Source organism: Sceloporus occidentalis, unplaced genomic scaffold (assembly GCF_023333645.1).
Source record: "Sceloporus occidentalis isolate IW3139 unplaced genomic scaffold, rSceOcc1.0.p SCAF_2, whole genome shotgun sequence".
NCBI classification, from domain to species: Eukaryota; Metazoa; Chordata; class Lepidosauria; order Squamata; family Phrynosomatidae; genus Sceloporus; species Sceloporus occidentalis.
The window spans coordinates 45651952-45669142 of NW_028316982.1; the positions used below are offsets into that span (position 1 = coordinate 45651952).

The 17191-nt window shown below is 38.9% G+C and overlaps 1 protein-coding gene across 2 annotated transcripts in view; it reads right to left on the bottom strand.

The window, feature by feature from the left end:
- CLSTN2 (calsyntenin 2) overlaps positions 1-17191 on the bottom strand; it is a 520062-nt gene that overhangs the window by 84256 nt on the left and 418615 nt on the right. For both annotated transcript variants that reach the window (XM_089507754.1, XM_089507753.1), the window contains exons 6-8: positions 13908-14093; positions 10523-10771; positions 10154-10275 (exon numbers count right to left, since the gene is read on the bottom strand). In XM_089507754.1, the coding sequence (XP_089363880.1) occupies positions 10154-10275; positions 10523-10771; positions 13908-14093 (557 nt within the window). The remainder of the gene's footprint in view (positions 1-10153; positions 10276-10522; positions 10772-13907; positions 14094-17191) is intronic.

The window sequence follows — 17191 nt, forward strand, 5'->3', positions numbered from 1 at the left end:
GAGCTTCTTATTGAACAGGCATACATCTGTTTCATTGTTCATATCTGAACACAGTCATATGTATTGCTCATGTGAAGGGGCCTCATTCGATTACTGGAGTAGGGGAATGTTATTTGCCACAACCTCTGGACCTACCATTAAATATCCAAATGTCAGAAGTGTTATTTGCATTGAAGAAGCCTGCATCAAACACTTGCACAGGACTTCTGTGCAATCAGACCATGAACAAAAACAAGCATCCCCAAAGCATGAAAATCTATGGATATGTAGCTGCTTGTACATAGAATTCTTTACCTCAAACAACCATATTCATTGTTGGATGTCTGAAATGGAGATGAAAAAAGTATTTAAACAATTTTGAAAAATTCTCAAAAAAAGTATTTTAGGAATGTTGAGAAATCCTGATGAATAGAATCCTGGACTGCAAGTGAATCTTTGCAGTTCAAGAAGTAATCCATGCGAAATAGGCAAATCTGCAATTTCCTATGCAGAAAATATTGTTTCCTGGGCAGAAAATGCACCTTGATATATCTATATCTATATATCTATATAGAGAGATATATAGATATAGACAGATATTGGTGGCGAAAATAGCAGAACATGATGCTGTAACCCGCCTTGATCTCAAGGAAAGGCGGGCTATAAATAAACTATTTATTATTATTATTATTATTATTATTATTAACAGATAATATCTTACTCTGAGGTTGGTTGGTCTATCTCTCTCTCTCTCCATATATATATATATATATATATATATATAATCTCCACATGCAAATTTTGCACAGAGTAAGTTTGAAATCAGTAGTGCCACAGCTGCTCCATCACTGGACCTTCTCCCTGGGGTGGGAGCCTAACAATGGAGCAGCAGGAGGGGTGAAGATTTGCCCTTCCCTGCTGTTTTGTCACTAGGCTGTCTCCCTGGGGATGAAGCTGAAAGCAGGAGGGGTGAAGACTCACCCTTCTTGTCTGATCCATCACTGAACATTGTCCCTTGGGAGGATGTCTAGCAACCCAGCAGCAGCAGGGGCAAACATGTGCCCTTTCTGGGTGACACCTTCCGCACCAGGTGACACCTCACCTAGTATGCTACTGTTTGAAACTGTTTGAAAATATTAATTGAAAACTGCAGTTTGCAGAATTTCTCACAATGGGAATAAAATATCTAGAATTATTCATTTCTTCTCTCAAACACAAAAATAGCAAAGTACAACCCAATGGTATTTAGTTGTATTTGGAATTAAGACAATGTCAGTTGATAAAGTTTCAAAGGCATACAGTTCTCTATTATTCCTCAGCTCCCACAACACAGACCAAGCACCAGAGACAGAACAGATAATACAGAGGTCTAAGGGAAAGAGACAAAACCAAGGGAAGAAGATGAGACTGCTCAGCAGTGCTGATAGATACTACAGCCTTGTAGGAATTATAATATGCAGAATGAATTACAATATACAGACATCACTGTGTTCACTGTTGCATTCTTGGAAATATGGATGATTTAATTAGAGCTTTAAATAATGAAACCTTTTTATCACATTGACAGTGAAAGTACCTGAAAGCACTGATTATCATGTCTGTAGCATGTCTGTCTTCCGTCATGCTGTAATTTGAATATATCTAAATGAATTAACTTCATATATCAACTAGGAAGAGATCATGTTGTTTTAATCTGGTGTGAGGGATTGATTCAGAATTGCAGAACGAAATATGTCCAGACACCCTGGGCTGATAGTATTTGAGGGAATCTCACAAATATTTGTTTTATTATATGTTCAATTTATCCTACTTAATTATTTCCTGAAGTAATACTTTTTTTATTATAATATTAATCATGAAATTACACTAATATTGTCATCATCATCATCATCATCATCATCTTGTTTCTGTAAGGATAAGCAAGCAATTTGTATGTTTTAAATTTTGTATGGTTAAATTTTTTAACTTTTACTGTTTTAATTAGGCTATTTAATGGTTTTCAAAAATGTTGTTTTAATGTGTTTTTATATTGTGAGCCACCTTGGGTCCCTTTTTAGGAAAAAGGCAGGTTAAAAATAAAATTGAGTAAATAAATAAATAAATTCTGTAGAAATTGATAACTAGGAGAATCTAGAATCATAGAGTTGGAAGAGACCACAAGGACCATCAAGTCAGAACCCCCGACATGCAAGAACTCACAATCAAAGCACCTCCAACAGATGGCCATTTAGCCTCTGTTTAAAAACCTCCAAAGAAGGAGACTCCACCACTCTCCCAGGAAGCATATCTTGCTGTCAGAGAGCAGTTACTGTCCTAATGTTTAGGTGGCAGCTCTTTTCCTGTAGCTTGCATCCTTTGTTCAGAGTCCTATTTTCTGGAGCTGCAGAAAACAAGCTTGCTCCATCCTCAGTATGACATCTTTCAAATATTTAAATATAACTATAATATCACATCTTAGCCTTCTCTTTCCCCAGCTCCCTAAGTCTCTCCTCATAAGGCATGGTTTCCAGATGCTTCACCATTTGGTCCCCTTCCTCTGGACATGACCTGGCTTCTCAATATCATTTTTGAATTATGGTGGCCAGAAATGGGCACAGAACTCCAGGGGAGGCCTTACCAAAGCAGAATACGGTGGTATTATTACTTCCCTAGACACTATACTTCCATTGATACTACCTATAATTAAACTGAATATACTTGGCTTCTCCTTTCCACTGCATAACAAACTCTAGGAGAACATGATCACTCCCACCTGCCACTTGCACCCCATTAACCAGTCCATCCCTGTTGGTTAGGATCAGATCTAAAACAGATTCCCTTGTTGCATCTTCCACCTTTTGGACAATGAAATTGTCTGCCAGGCAACTAAGAAATTTACTGGATCTTAAATTTTTCGTTGAGTTTGACTTCCAGTTGAAATCACCAATCACAATTATATCTCTCTATTCTGAGTCCATGGTCATCTTTTCTAGAAAGACATCATCTAATTTCTGACTTGCGAGTCTGTAGTAGACTCCCAAAATAACATTGTGGTTGTTTCCTTCCTCTTTAATTTTTATCCAGATGCCTTCTACCCAATTTCCAGGTTTTAAGTCTAAGATCTCTTCAGTGGTGTAAACATCCCTGACATATAATGCTATTCCTTTTCTTTTTTGCCTATTTCTCTTTAAAAGGTTCTACCACTCTATTGCTATATTTCAATCATGAGAGTGATCCCACCAGGTTTCAGTGATGCCTAACATATTTTCTTTGCCATGTTAGGAGTCCAGATTCATCTTGTTTATTTCCCATGCTCTGTGCATTAGTGTAGAGACATCTAAGACCATGGGCCACTCACCCACCCACCCACTCACCCACCCCACCTATCTGTGTAAAGTTTTTTCCATCCCACTGTTGGGTCCTTGCACATTTTGCCTTGTTATCTCTATAACAGTTCAGCTATTATCTCCAGCCTTTAATGAACTCCTGCCCTCCAGAATACTGTCTCCCTCCTCTACATAACTCAGCTTAAAGCCCTCCCGATCAAATTTTTAAGACGGTTGACCAAAATGTTTCTGCCAACTGCTGCCAACTCCTGAAAGCAAAGGTCATGGTCCAAAAATGGAAATCATTCTTAGTGGCATCATCTGGGAACAAGTTGTTCACCTCAACTATTTCCCTCTCTTTAATAATAATAATAAAATAACAATAATAAAATTTTATTTATATTTCCTGCCTCTCCCTTCAGATTGAGGCAGGATTACATCAGTTAAAATAACAATACAAGTTACAATATTCAATAAAATCACAACAATATTACATTATTTCTAAAATACTGACATGCCACCTGTTTGCCATTCTGTTTTCATCAAGAGTAGGGGTCATTCTGGGATTATTCATAAGCGATCGGGTGGGTAGGCCCACTGGAAGATATCTGTCTTAAGTGCTTTCTTGAAAGCATCTAAGGTGGTGATAATACAGATCTCTTCTGGCAGGTTGTTCCATAAATTGGGGGCTGTGGCAGTGAATGCCTTATGAGAAGTTGTTATTAGCCTTGTTTTTGAGTACTCTAATAAATTCTTCCCTGATGTTCTGAGAGTGTGGGGTGAATTGTGAAGAGAGAGGTGTTCCCTTAAGTAACTCAGTCCCAAGCCATGTAGGGCTTTAAAGGTAATAATCAACACTTTGTATTCCACCCAGAAGCTAATTGGCAGCCAATGTAATGATCTTAGTACCGGTGTAATATGATCTGATATAGCTGTTCATCTAATCAATCTGGCTGCTGCATTTTGAATTAATTGAAGCGTCAAACTTGGTACAAAGGTAGCACCATGTAGAGTGCATTACAGAAATCTAAACGAGAGGTTACCAGTGCATGTACCACTGTTTCAAGGTCCCTCTGGGCCAGGTAGGGACGCAGCTGACGTATCAACCGAAGTTGATACCAGGAACTCCTGGCCATCAACTCCACATCAGATGTCAACTGTAGAGACGAGTCCAGGAGCACTCCTAGATTGCGAAGTTCATCCTTTAGGGGAAGTGTGACCCCATCCAGGACTGGTTGACAAATCTCCTTCCCTGGACCAGGGGTACCTATCATAAGTACCTCTGTTTTCTCTGGATTCAACTTGAGTTTGTTTTCCCTCATCCAGACCATTACCAACTCAAGGTAGGCATTCAGAGGAGAGATGCCATCCTTAGTCACTGCGACAGTCGGAGACACAGAGAAATGGATTTGGGTGTCATCAGCGTACTGATAACACTGCACCCCATGTCTCCGTATGATCTCTCTCAGCGGCTTCATGTAAATGTTGAACAGCATGGGGGACAGGATAGCACCCTGAGGGATACCAGTTGTCAGCTCTCTTTTACGAGAGCAGCTGTCCCCCAGCATCACCATCTGGAATCTACCCGAGAAGTAGGACCAGAACCATTTTTCCTGGACCTTTGAAACAATTGGTACCGAGATCCTCATAATCCCATAACATATTGTGAAGGCTGTGCCTTTTGGTATTTTTGTTTCTCAGACAGACCAAAAGGAAGGGGTAACAGACAGTAGACTTGATGAGTCTTGTCATCCTCACTGTTCCATCATGGATTTTTGCCACAGGGAGACAACACATCTCCTGAGACATGTCAGACCACTGCTTGTGTACCCCTCAACAAGGAGTCATCCCCCCATCACCACCATGTGCCTTTCTGAGGTTTGGTAGTAGCCACTCCCTAACAAGATCTCCTGCACATTTCCTGTGGACTGGCCCTGCTACTCTTCCTCATCATCACTGATAAGGGAGAGGGTTTCAAATCAATTCTCTAGCTGAAAGCTCACAGAATGTTCCCTGATCTTCCTATATCTGTGTATCACATTCTTGCAAATGTCTACTTCCTGTGTATGGGACCCGGCCTCTTCTCTCGAAACTTCACCTGTGTGTTTCCCATCCAGGACAGTCCATTCTGATCTGTCTAATAAAACCTCTTGCTCCCTTATGTGCTGAAGTGCTGATACTTGGGCTTCTAGCTACTCAACCTTCTCTTCCAACAGGGCTACCAACTTGGTGCATCCTCTGGTAAGAAGACAAACATGCCACAACAGTTGCAGGTAATTGCAGCAGCTTCCTCACTAATCATGTTCAGTTGTTATAAGTAAGCACTGAAGAGAACTCTGGGCCTCACCCTTTAAACTCCCCAGCTAAACATCCATGCAGAAAGACTCTTGTTAGTCAATCCTGTGCACCAAACTCCAGGGACTAGGGCTGAAGCTATATATTGTGGGCCCTCCTTATACGTGGATTTGAGCATCTGTGGATGGCAAGCCCATGGATAGTTTTTTGGGGTGTTTTTCGGGCTATGTGGCCATGTTCTAGAAGAGTTTCTTCCTAATATTTCACCAGCATCTGTGGCTGGCATTCTCTGAAGATGCTAGCGACAGATGCTTGTGAAACATCAGGAAGAAACTCTTCTAGAACATGGCCACATATGTTCTAGAAGAGTTTCTTCCTGATGTTTCGCCAGCATCTGTGGTTGGCATTCTCTGAAGATGCCAGCCACAGATGCTGGTGAAACATCAGGAAGAAACTCTTCTAGAACATGGCCACATAGCCCGAAAAACCCACAAAAAATGATGGATGCCAGCCATGAAAGCCTTCAGCCCATAGGGATGTTTCAAGAAATTTTCCTAATAGCCAGTAGGATGTCCAAAGTGCTTGCCAAGATCAAATTCAAAGAATTTATGCAAAATAAATATTATAATACACAATTAGAACCAACAGTTTTAAACCAAATCATGTATTATTGCGACACCACCTCAGCCATTTTCCCGTATGCCACTGGAAACATTGTGGGGTAGGCGAAAAACACTGTGGAAAAGGGGGGAAATTCCCACCCGGCCCTGAGGCGACCAAGAAAGACTTCACACTATACCAGTGGTGGGTAGGTGGGTCAACGGTTAATCCAGAAATGAGACACCTAGGGGATGACAGGCAAAGCATGCCCTTAACCACACCCCCTAGAATTTAACCCTTCTAGTCTCTACCCGTGTGAGAGCAGCAAACAGCCCATCCCAGCTCCACAGCCTCCGGTGTGGAAGGAGGGTGGGATGGCCATTGTTGTTGTTGTGATGCCACAACAAACTACAAATCCCAAGTTTCCACAGTATTGAACCATGACAATTAAAGAGGGGCATACCCTCCTGATCCTGATTAAGACGCCATGTTATCTGCCAGACTGATTCCCTGTAATTGACCATTGTAGCATGTTTTGAATTTTTACTGTTCCTGGATTGTGATTGTATTTTAAGTATTGTATTTTTCTGTATTGTATTTTATGATTGTATTTATGGTTTTTTATCAGGTTGTAACCCCGTCTCGATCTGAAGGGAGAGGCGGGGCAATATAAATAAAACTTTTTTTATTATTATTATTTATTATTATTTATTATTATTATTATTATTAAAGTGGTGTCAAATTCAATTATTTTTGCAGTGCAGATGCAGCCTCAATCGTAAATCATATGCATAGGAAAACTAATATTTGGAAGGACAAATATGAAGAAACTAGATAAGACCCTCAAGTTTAAAGATATATTACTAAATACCAAAGTCACATTTGTTCATGCCACAGTATTTCTGATATCTATGTTCATTTATCAATTTATATATGATTAACGGCTTAGAATAAAACAGGGTGTTTTCTGATCTTTAGTGTGGAATTTTATAAATATGCTGTGCATGACAAGTTGCATTCCTACTCAGAGAGAAAGATGTTTCATTTAATTGTCTATGATTAAAAAGTGCCAAACAATAAGAATTTCTATTTGTGTAAAAATGCATATAATTTAATTTAGAGATTAAAGATCTCCTGTTATCTGATAAAACGAATCTCTTCAGTCCTACTTTGTGTCAGTATGCTAAATCTATCTGTATAAATTTTCCAGTTAACTCCTGCATTAATATATCTGCACATTTTTTCTGGAATAATTATACAGGAATAAAGGTATAAAATGAGGAAACTTGGTGCTGGTTTCACAATATAGTCTAATAATGTTAAGTCACTGTAAAATTTTCTATTTGCAATTTGTTTTGGTCTACTGTTTTTGAATAAATTATCTTGTTCACTAATACTTGCACACTTGAACAGATTTGCTGCAAACTAGCCATGACAATTATATATGCTATTTCCTTTAATGTTCACTTTACCCTTTGAGAACCAAAGGCTCTGAGAAGGCAAAGAAACTGCAAAATAAGACACACACCATTGTGATGCTACATAAAAGAAGTGTGTGTACACCCATAGCTACAGAAGGGCCTATGGACCTCACCACCATTAATATAGAGATATATTGAGAAAAATAGGGTGCGGCATGAACTTTCATAGACTGGGGAGTAAAACAGACCAGCTTTAAACACTGGCTTCCTGGTAGTTTAAGGGTGTGGCATTTAGATGCCACATGCCCCCAAGCCACCTGGAAGCCTCCTGGCTTCTGAGATGTGGGCTAGCTTTTGGGCACTCTGGCAGCATGGCATTTACATATCGCATGCCTCAGGAGTGCCATAAAGCCATATCAGGGTGGGAAAAGCTGGCTTTTTGATGGTACAAAAAGGAGAGGTAATTTGCTGCTTCCTTTTGAGCCAGCAAAAAGGCAGATTGGGGTCATGGCATACGGTTGCCATGGGCACAATCCTGCTTTCTCAGGGACAGCTTCAAGATACCCCTTTAGGGTGGTCTGTTTTGCCCCTTAGTCTACTTCTGCAGAAGAATTGAGTCTATGAACCAGGCTGTATGAATAGCCATAGAAGTGCAAAATTGTGGGTATGGTGACAAGGTGACAGTTTCCATGATGGTCATTGAGGGACAAAAGCAGGAGGAAAGATGTTGCCAAAGGCCAAAGTAGCTAGATGACTATACGAATGATGGAGTGAGGTTGTGCATGGACTGTAATTTCTGCAGAAAGTCAATAGTGTCCTTCACATACCTGGGAGTGCTGGTGGAATATGGTCTAAAGATATTTTCCATATATCCAGAGGTATCAACTGTGAGTTTTCCAACAATTGAGACAATGGGATTTCCAGCCTTGTCCATTTTATGTATTTTGGGTAGTAAGTACCATGTGCCTGGGGTGTGTCAATTCAGATTTGGTTTTGTACTTCCATGGGAAATTCCAAGTAGTCTACATCATCCTCCCTCTGTTTTTGCAGTTTTGGAAACCATGTCCCTCACTTATGTGCAAGGGATGAACGGAGGGAGAAATAATGGGGTGTGTGCCTGAGGTGCACATGAGCGCATGCTTTCACAGTCTTGTGCCTATATTCAAGCCAATGGGGCTTGAATACATGCAAAACTCTGTTTTCGCAGGGGGTGGGTGGGTCTGGAATGGATTCCCCATGAAAACAGAGGGTTGACTGTATACTACTCAGTAGTACATTCTGGTATTCATCTGTAGGATTGTTATGTAGTGTCTCAGCTGCAAGGAACAAGATGCTATGCACAGTTTCAGAAATAATCCTAACATTGTCATCAAGAAGGCTGACAAAGGAGAAGTTGTAGTCATCATGGACAAATCTGACTTCATACAGGAGGCTCGGAGGTGGTTGTCCAACACAACATTTTACAAAATCCTTTCTAACAATCCCAAAGATTAATACTGGAAGAAATTAAATAGATTTCTCAGGGGATTTAGCAGAAATAGGTGAATGCCATCATTGTAAAAATGAGTACCCTCCACTTCTCAAATCACTCAGTTCCACAAGGCAAGAGGCAGACTAACCACTGCAGAACAAAATGACTTGAATCCCAGTTGCCATGCTTTTTCAGATATTCTCATAGATTCAGTCAATTCATAAATGAATGCAGGTCAACAAAACAATGTTAGCCTGAAAAACCCACAAAAATTATGTTATTTTTTTTTTTTAAGTGGAGAGATGATCCGTTTTGGAAGGGCACATGCTATTATAGCAGCAAGGTGGCCTGACATTATTTGTGTAATCTTTTACTTTTTGCTGACCTTTCTCTCCTATTCAATAAAGAAACATAAGTGAAACTGGAAGAATATGAAATACAGGGATAATTTGGTGAGCATAAATCCATGAATACAAGACCTACACAACAGATCATGCTGACTGTTTCCTTTTTCAAATATGCAAATAAACACAGAAGTTTCTGAAGTTTCTGAAAAGCAGCAGCATTGTTTGATTCCCCTTCCCAATTTCAGATGCTATGGTATATTATAATAAAATCTGTGAATTATACATATGATTTCATTGTCATTGATCAATGGTATGCTCACAGATCCAAGTTGTTACTTTATTTGATGAACTAACGTTTCTACGTCCCTTGTTGCTGATGTTGTTGTTTGCCATGTACATAATTCGGATTAATCATATTAGCAGTATGTTTTGAATGTATCTGTATAGATATGTAGACACATATTAAAATAAATCACTACTGTATCTGCTGCATTTCACTTTGGTTGTCCTGAAAAACCTTTAAAAAATGGAAGCCGAACCCATCCAACAACCTGCCATGATGCCATGTTAAGGCAATCAAAGATAGTTCTTTGCCATTTTTTCTGTCCTATCCCAGCCTGTAAATAAACACATGTGAATATTGTACTGTTACATAATAGTATTAGCTGTATTTCAAAAACAATTTAGACTCTGTATCAGATTTCTCATTAATGTAATAACAAGGAAATTAAATACCTGGTCAAGCTTCCAATGAAATTCTGCAGGCCGGAAGGTGTCAGCTTGGTCAAAATCTTTTCGCAACAGAAATACAAGTCGACAATTGTGCACATAAAGTGCATAGTGGTGCCGATTCATTTCTAAAATATATATACAGAATGTATCTCAGTATGGTGCATGATTTATTGAAATCAAATCTACATTCAATTTCTTTATCTCATCCCAAAGTGAATTCCCACACACCCACCAGTAATTTAATATCAGATGCACCTAAAGGCCAGTTCTTATGACTGAATATAAAACATATCTCAATACCAATTTTTATGCAATATGTTCAGCCTAGAAGAAGAGTGAATAAAAGTTAGACTTTAAATAAAGTTGACTCACCTGTCTTATCTGAATTGCACAGAATAGTTTCTTTCTCTGCTCTTAAACCTGGACTTGGACCATGCTTCATCCACATGGTGATGGTAAACTGATCAGTTAAATTTTTTGGTACTATTCCATCAGGGATTTTGGCTCCTTGCTTTCCATCAAATTTAAAAATCATGTCATTGCTGTCTATCAGAAGACCAGCTGTCCAGTTAGTTGCTGCACTGGGAGTTGGTAACAAGTCAATTGCACCTGATGATGCTCCTGCAGATAATATATAATGAACAGCCTGATGAGATACTAATGAGAAAGCTGTTCACCTGAATTCACTGTAGGAGAAATGGTGACACACTGAATCACTATCATTTATTATTAATGTAGTCTTTGTTTTAAGCTCTACAGTGCTGATAGAATATACTGCCACTGCAACAACAAAAATATACACACTAACAAAAAATGGAGGACAGAGTTCATATTCTTGCTCTGCTGATGTTTGCCACAGTTCTGTGGCAGAGCTTACCTTCTCCATTCAAAACGTCCCAGACTCAATTTGTGGCTTTACCACTTAAAAAAGATCTGAGTGACAGCAAGACTGGAAGATACCTTAGAAAGCCAATCTAGCCTACAATAGTGATCAAATTTCATAAAGCCCACATGTGGTTAGAGTAAATTTACATTAAAATACAACAATAACAACAACAAAAACTGTTTCCAGAAATTCATATGGGAATTTTGTGCAAAATTGCTATTTTTGTGTAAAACACATCACACACACACACACACACACACACACACACACCAGTTTTGAACAAAAAGTATGTTTCTGGAAAGATGGATTTTTTTCCTTCATGAAAAATTTGGAGTTTTTGCACATTACAACCTCTAAAAATTATATGGGATATATGAATACCATCTTCCCCCAACAATATGGACATGTTTAATTCTAGGTCTGGCAGGTGTCAGAAAATTTATTCCAAGAGCCTAGCAACAAATAATGGTGGATATTGTTTTCCCTATTCCCCCAGTGTGATGCGGCAGCTAAAAAGGCCAATGCAATTTTAGACTGCATCAATAAAAGTATAGTGTCTAGATCAAGAGAAGTAATAGTGCCACTGTATTCTGCTTTGGTCAGGACCCACCTAGAATATTGTGTCTAGTTCTGGGCGCCACAATTCAGAAAGGACATTGAGAAACTGGAGCGTGTCCAAAGGAGGGAAACTAAAATGGTGAAGGGTCTGGAAACCATGCCCTATGAGGAACGACTTAGGGAGCTGGGGATGTTTAGCCTGGAGAAAAGAAGGTTAAGAGGTGATATGATAGCCCTGTTTAAATATTTGAAGGGATATCATGTTGAAGAGGGAGCAAGCTTGTTTTCTGCTGCTCCAGAGAACAGGGACCCGGAACAATGGATGCAAGCTGCAGGAAAAGAGATTCCACCTGAACATTAGGAGGAACTTCCTGACAGTAAGGGCTGTTCGACAGTGGAATGCACTCCCTCAGAGGGTGATAGAGTGTCCTTCCTTGGAGGTCTTTAAACAGAGGCTGGATGGCCATCTGTCAGGGATGCTTTGATTTGGATTTCCTGCATGGCAGAATGGGGTTGGACTGGATGGCCCTAGCGGTCTCTTCCAACTCTACGATTCTATGATTCTATGATTCTAATATGTCATGGATATATGCAGTAAAGGTAAAGAAGAACATTAAACCAACCATCATACCGAAATACATCCTGAATAACATCACCATAGAATTTAAGGATAATGTGAAAAATAGATTTACACTATTAAGCCTAATTGACTGAGAACCAGAAGATCTATCAACTGAAGCCACTGATATTCCAAAGAGGAATGTAGAAAGACATGATCTGTTGCCAAAAAGAAACAGAAGATGAAATGGATGAGAGACAAAACACTTCAAGCAGTAAAGGACAGATGTGAAGCAAAATAAAAATATTTATTTATTTATTCATAAATATGGCATATAAATGGAATTGCTTCAGTCTATAGAGACAGAATCCACTTTAGTTCTAACTAAAATATGTCAACAATTATGGAAAACAAAATAATGGCCCACAGACCAGATATGGGACACAAAAAATTGCAGTAACCACACGACCATTGCATTAATTTCCCATCCAAGCAAAGTGATATTCAAAATTCTACAACAAAAACTTTAACCACATATGGTGAGAAATGCCAGACATTTAAGCTGGGTTCAGGAAAGGAAGACACACTACAGATCATATTGGAAACAAAGGTTAGAGAATGGAGCACACCAAAGAATTCCAAAAGAAAATCAACATGTGCTTTATACTTTACAGCAAAGCCTTTGATGGTATAGATAATGAAAAGCTATAGTCTGCTCTTAAAGAAATGAGTGTGCCACAGCATTGGATTGTCCTGTTATGGAACCTGTACTCAGCACAAAAGGCTACTGTTAGAAACAGAATGGTTTTCAGTTAGAAAGGGGACAAGCCAAAGCTTCATTCTTTCACCATAACTGTTCAATTTGTATGTTGACAATATAATATGCAAAGCATGATTAGACTCAGAAGAAGGAGATGAAAAAAGTGGTGTAACAATTTACAATTGTCGATGACACCATACTTCCAGCAGGAAATAGCAAAGACTTAGAACAATTACTGAACAAAATCAAGGAGGAAAGTGCCAATGTAGGCTTAATGATGAACATAAAGATAACAAAAATAGTGACCAAAGATTATTTAAATAAGTTTAATGTAGGCAACGAAGACACAAATTCATTTGAGATGTGATGCTGGAGGAGATTTCTACAGATACCATCGACTGCTAAAAAGACAAATAAGTAGGTCCTAGAGCAAATCATGCCTGAACTAGTCTCCCTAGAAGCAAACAATGACTATATCGATGCTGTTGTACTTTGAGCATATCATGGAAACGTATGACTCACTAGAAAGGGCATTAAGGCTAGGTAAGGTAGAAGGCATCAGGGGGGAAAGGAAGACCCATATATTCCAGGTGGATAGATTCAAATAAGGAAGCCATGGCCATAAAACTGCAGGAACTGAATAGGGCTATTGAGGACAGGGTGTCTTGGAGATTTTGCATTCATTAAAAAGTTCACTGCCAGCAATCATTTCAATCCAGACCTCTGACAAGAGCAACCAAAAGCCTTCTGCTGAGGCCAAGGGGAGTGCAGACTGTATCAAGTATAGGAGTGACTGAGAAAGCCATACACATTTTGGCTCTGGCCCTGTACCCTGCTGTCATAAACCTCATCAAATTATCACTTTGAGAATGTGAAACACATCAGGAAAAACAATTACATAATTCTCATTTTATAGATAAATACTAGCAGTTCTAATGCACATGTGTAAATACCCTACATTATGAATTAATTATTTAAAATTCTAAACACATACCACATAATTTCTGAAGGGATTTTTCAGAGTATGTCTCCCGATCACATCCCTTTCCAATGTAGTTTGTTTGCAACTCAATAGTGGTTTGTATAGATGAAACAGGTCCATCACAAGTCTCCAAATGAATGCTAGGATATAATGGTATACTCCCAGAACCTGGCTTGTACTCAATACGCTTATTCCAGTCTAGAAAGAAGAACAAAATTACATCATAGCAATCTAAAGTGATTTCCGCCAAAGAATGCTTTATATTTCATGCATTCAGCAGACAGAAAAATACAACTATCCAGACCAAAACAAAAAAATACCCTGACATAAAGCAGATGAAGGTATAAGACCTTTTCTAATTCCATGAGGATATATAGCCTAACAAACAGGCCCAGTTCAAACTGAACTGGGCATTTAGTAGCAAACAAGAAAACCAGCATGGTGCAGTGGTTTGCATGTTGGACTAGGACTCTGGAGACTAAAGTTTGAAACCTCACTTGGTTATGGAAACCCATGGAGTGACCTTGGCAAATCACATTCTCTCTGCCTCAAAGGAAGTCAAAGGCAAAACTGTTTGTGAAGAAATCTTGCCAGGAAAATCCTAAAATAGGTTTGCCTTAGAATTCCCACAAATCAGAAACATCTTGAAGGCACACAACACCACCAAATGACAAAAAAGTGATAAAGGAAAAATTATAAACTGTGTTTGATTTGCAGTTCATTCAATATAATTATGGATATAGATAAAAACAACAACAACCCTGTCCATGTATCAAGGGAGGCCCATGATCTGCAGTGGGGGGTGGGGGATGCTGCATCAGCATGACTGACTGGAACACAAGCCATCAGTGAGTGTTTATGTGTGTGTAAATAGATAGATAGATAGACAGTCATGAAATCCATCATTATTCATATTCTGCATCAGTTTCTATGAAGCCTTGGGCACAAGGATTCCATCCTTTCTATCATGCAGTATATACTCTTTGAATGCAGGAACACAGCTTCTTCATGCACTCACCAAATGTTTGGCCAGTGTATAGATCGGGGCAGTCCATGTGCACTTGCAAGGACTGATATGTAAGAGCAGAGTGAAATGAACACCCTCAGAGTAATAGCACCTGTTTATGCACATCCTTTACTAGCTCCATCTTTGCTTCCTCTCTGCCTGTGGGAGGTTTTATTTTCCTTGTAATTTTCTATTACACACACAGAAAAGTCTATATAATATTAATTAATAATATCTACATTCACAGTGCTGCATATGATATTTTGGACATGTAGGGAGATTTTCCTTTAGCCCTATCTTGGTAGAAAGGCAGGATATGAATACACACACACACAGAGAGAGAGAGAGAGAGAAAGAGAGAGATTGTTGTACTTTGACAATTTAACATTATATACAGTTAAAACTCAAGAAATAATTCATTACATTTAATAGACTATTAGATTATGAGTAATTTTTTTATACAGGGATGCGGTGGCTCAAGTGGTTAAGACTCTGACTCTGTTGACTGCAAGATCAGCAGGTTGGCAGTTCAAGGCCTGGATGCCGCATGTTGGGGTGAGCTCCCTTCACTAGTTCCAGCTTCTGCCAACCTAGCAGTTCAAAAGCATGCAAATGCAAGTAGAAAAATAGGTACCACTCCAGTGGGAAGGTAAACAGTGTTCCTGTGCAATCATGCTGGCCACATGATCACAGAGTAGTAACAGAGATCATCTTAGTAACAGAGATGAGCAAGGCCCCCTATGGTCAGACATGACTTGATAACCTTGTTAACGGGGAAAACCTTTTTTGCCTTTTAATTTTCTATACAACTTTTAAGCCTTGTATTATACAGCTGCAAAGCACTGTCAAGAAATGAAAGATACATATCTATCAACAGTAGATAGCAAAAAACAAGCTTCCATAAAATATGAACTTCCCTTCATTGATTTTTAACAGAGGGTAATCCATTTATTTCTAAGATTATTATAGCTGGAACAATTGAGGAGCACTTAAATAATCTGTGTGAGAGAGAATTGCACCTGCTTAGATGTCCTCTTTTACCAACCAATCCAATCTGCCAAAAGGAGAACATTTAATCTTCCCCAAGTAAACATTATTCTCATTTATTATTTGGCAAATTATCAAGTACCTTGGAAGTGACAAATATGGAGGAATAAAAGCAACATAAAACTATTATATTGGGAAGTTTCACCTATTTGAGTTTGCATCCCTATAGGCTTGAGCCTCTGTATTAAGATTAGTTTAGCTCTAAGAGGAAGAAAATCCCAAATTCATGAAAACCACCTGCATTTTTTCTTTCCATGGGTTTGGGCCCATGTCCTCTAATAACAAACAAAATTAGTTTTGAAACTGCTTAAAAATCACTTTTAGCCAAAGCGCGGGGGGGGGGGGGGGGAGGAGAGAAAGAAAAGAAAAAGAAAAGCAGAGCTAATCAAAGGGCTTCAGCTTTTATTGACATCACACCTAATTCTAATCTGATAGAAATAGGGACCATCAGAACCAAACCATATATACAGTATTTCCAATGAGTCAAGATTAGCTATGGACCAAACCAAAGAGGAGCCTCATATAGCAGTTTTGGGTTATCTCTAATCCTATACCTTTCTAAAATGGGTCAAACTAGCTTTCCCCCTTGTGTCTGATAGAACCATAACCATCTATTTAAAGCTCCAGTGGCTAGCAGAGAACTTGATTGAATTTGTGTGGGCCATGCATCCATCCACTGAAAACCTGTACCCAAGGGACTTTAAAAAGGTACTTGCTCAAGTACAATTCCATGAAGTGACCAATTAAGGGTTTGTTTAGATTTACCAAATATAGTAAATTTTGTTTTATTGTAGTTTATAAAAAGAACTCGTTTCAACAGTAAAAAGTGAACTGTTTCAACAATCTACGTAAACCCAGCTAGGTATAAGAAATCAGAATGGCATCATCTGCATAAGAGAGGATTGAGTATTCCTGGTTTTCCACTTTAACTGGAAAGTAATAGTTACTTTGTAAGTTGCACTAGCTGGCCCTTGTGGTCTCTTCCAACTCTATGATTCTAAGTTTTTATCTGCACTACTACTTAGTCCCAGAAAGTCACCTTCTGTTGACAGTTTGTTGTGATTTCCAGTTAATATTACAAATACACAGCACAGCAAACATCAAACTAGTTTAATTGCTTCCTTAGACTCCAGCCCCAAATAGTCTCCAGCCAGAATAGTATGATGAAGCCTTGAATAGTTTTGGCTGTGTACCAAATACTCACATCTGCATGTGTTACCTCAGTGGAGACTATGCATCAACA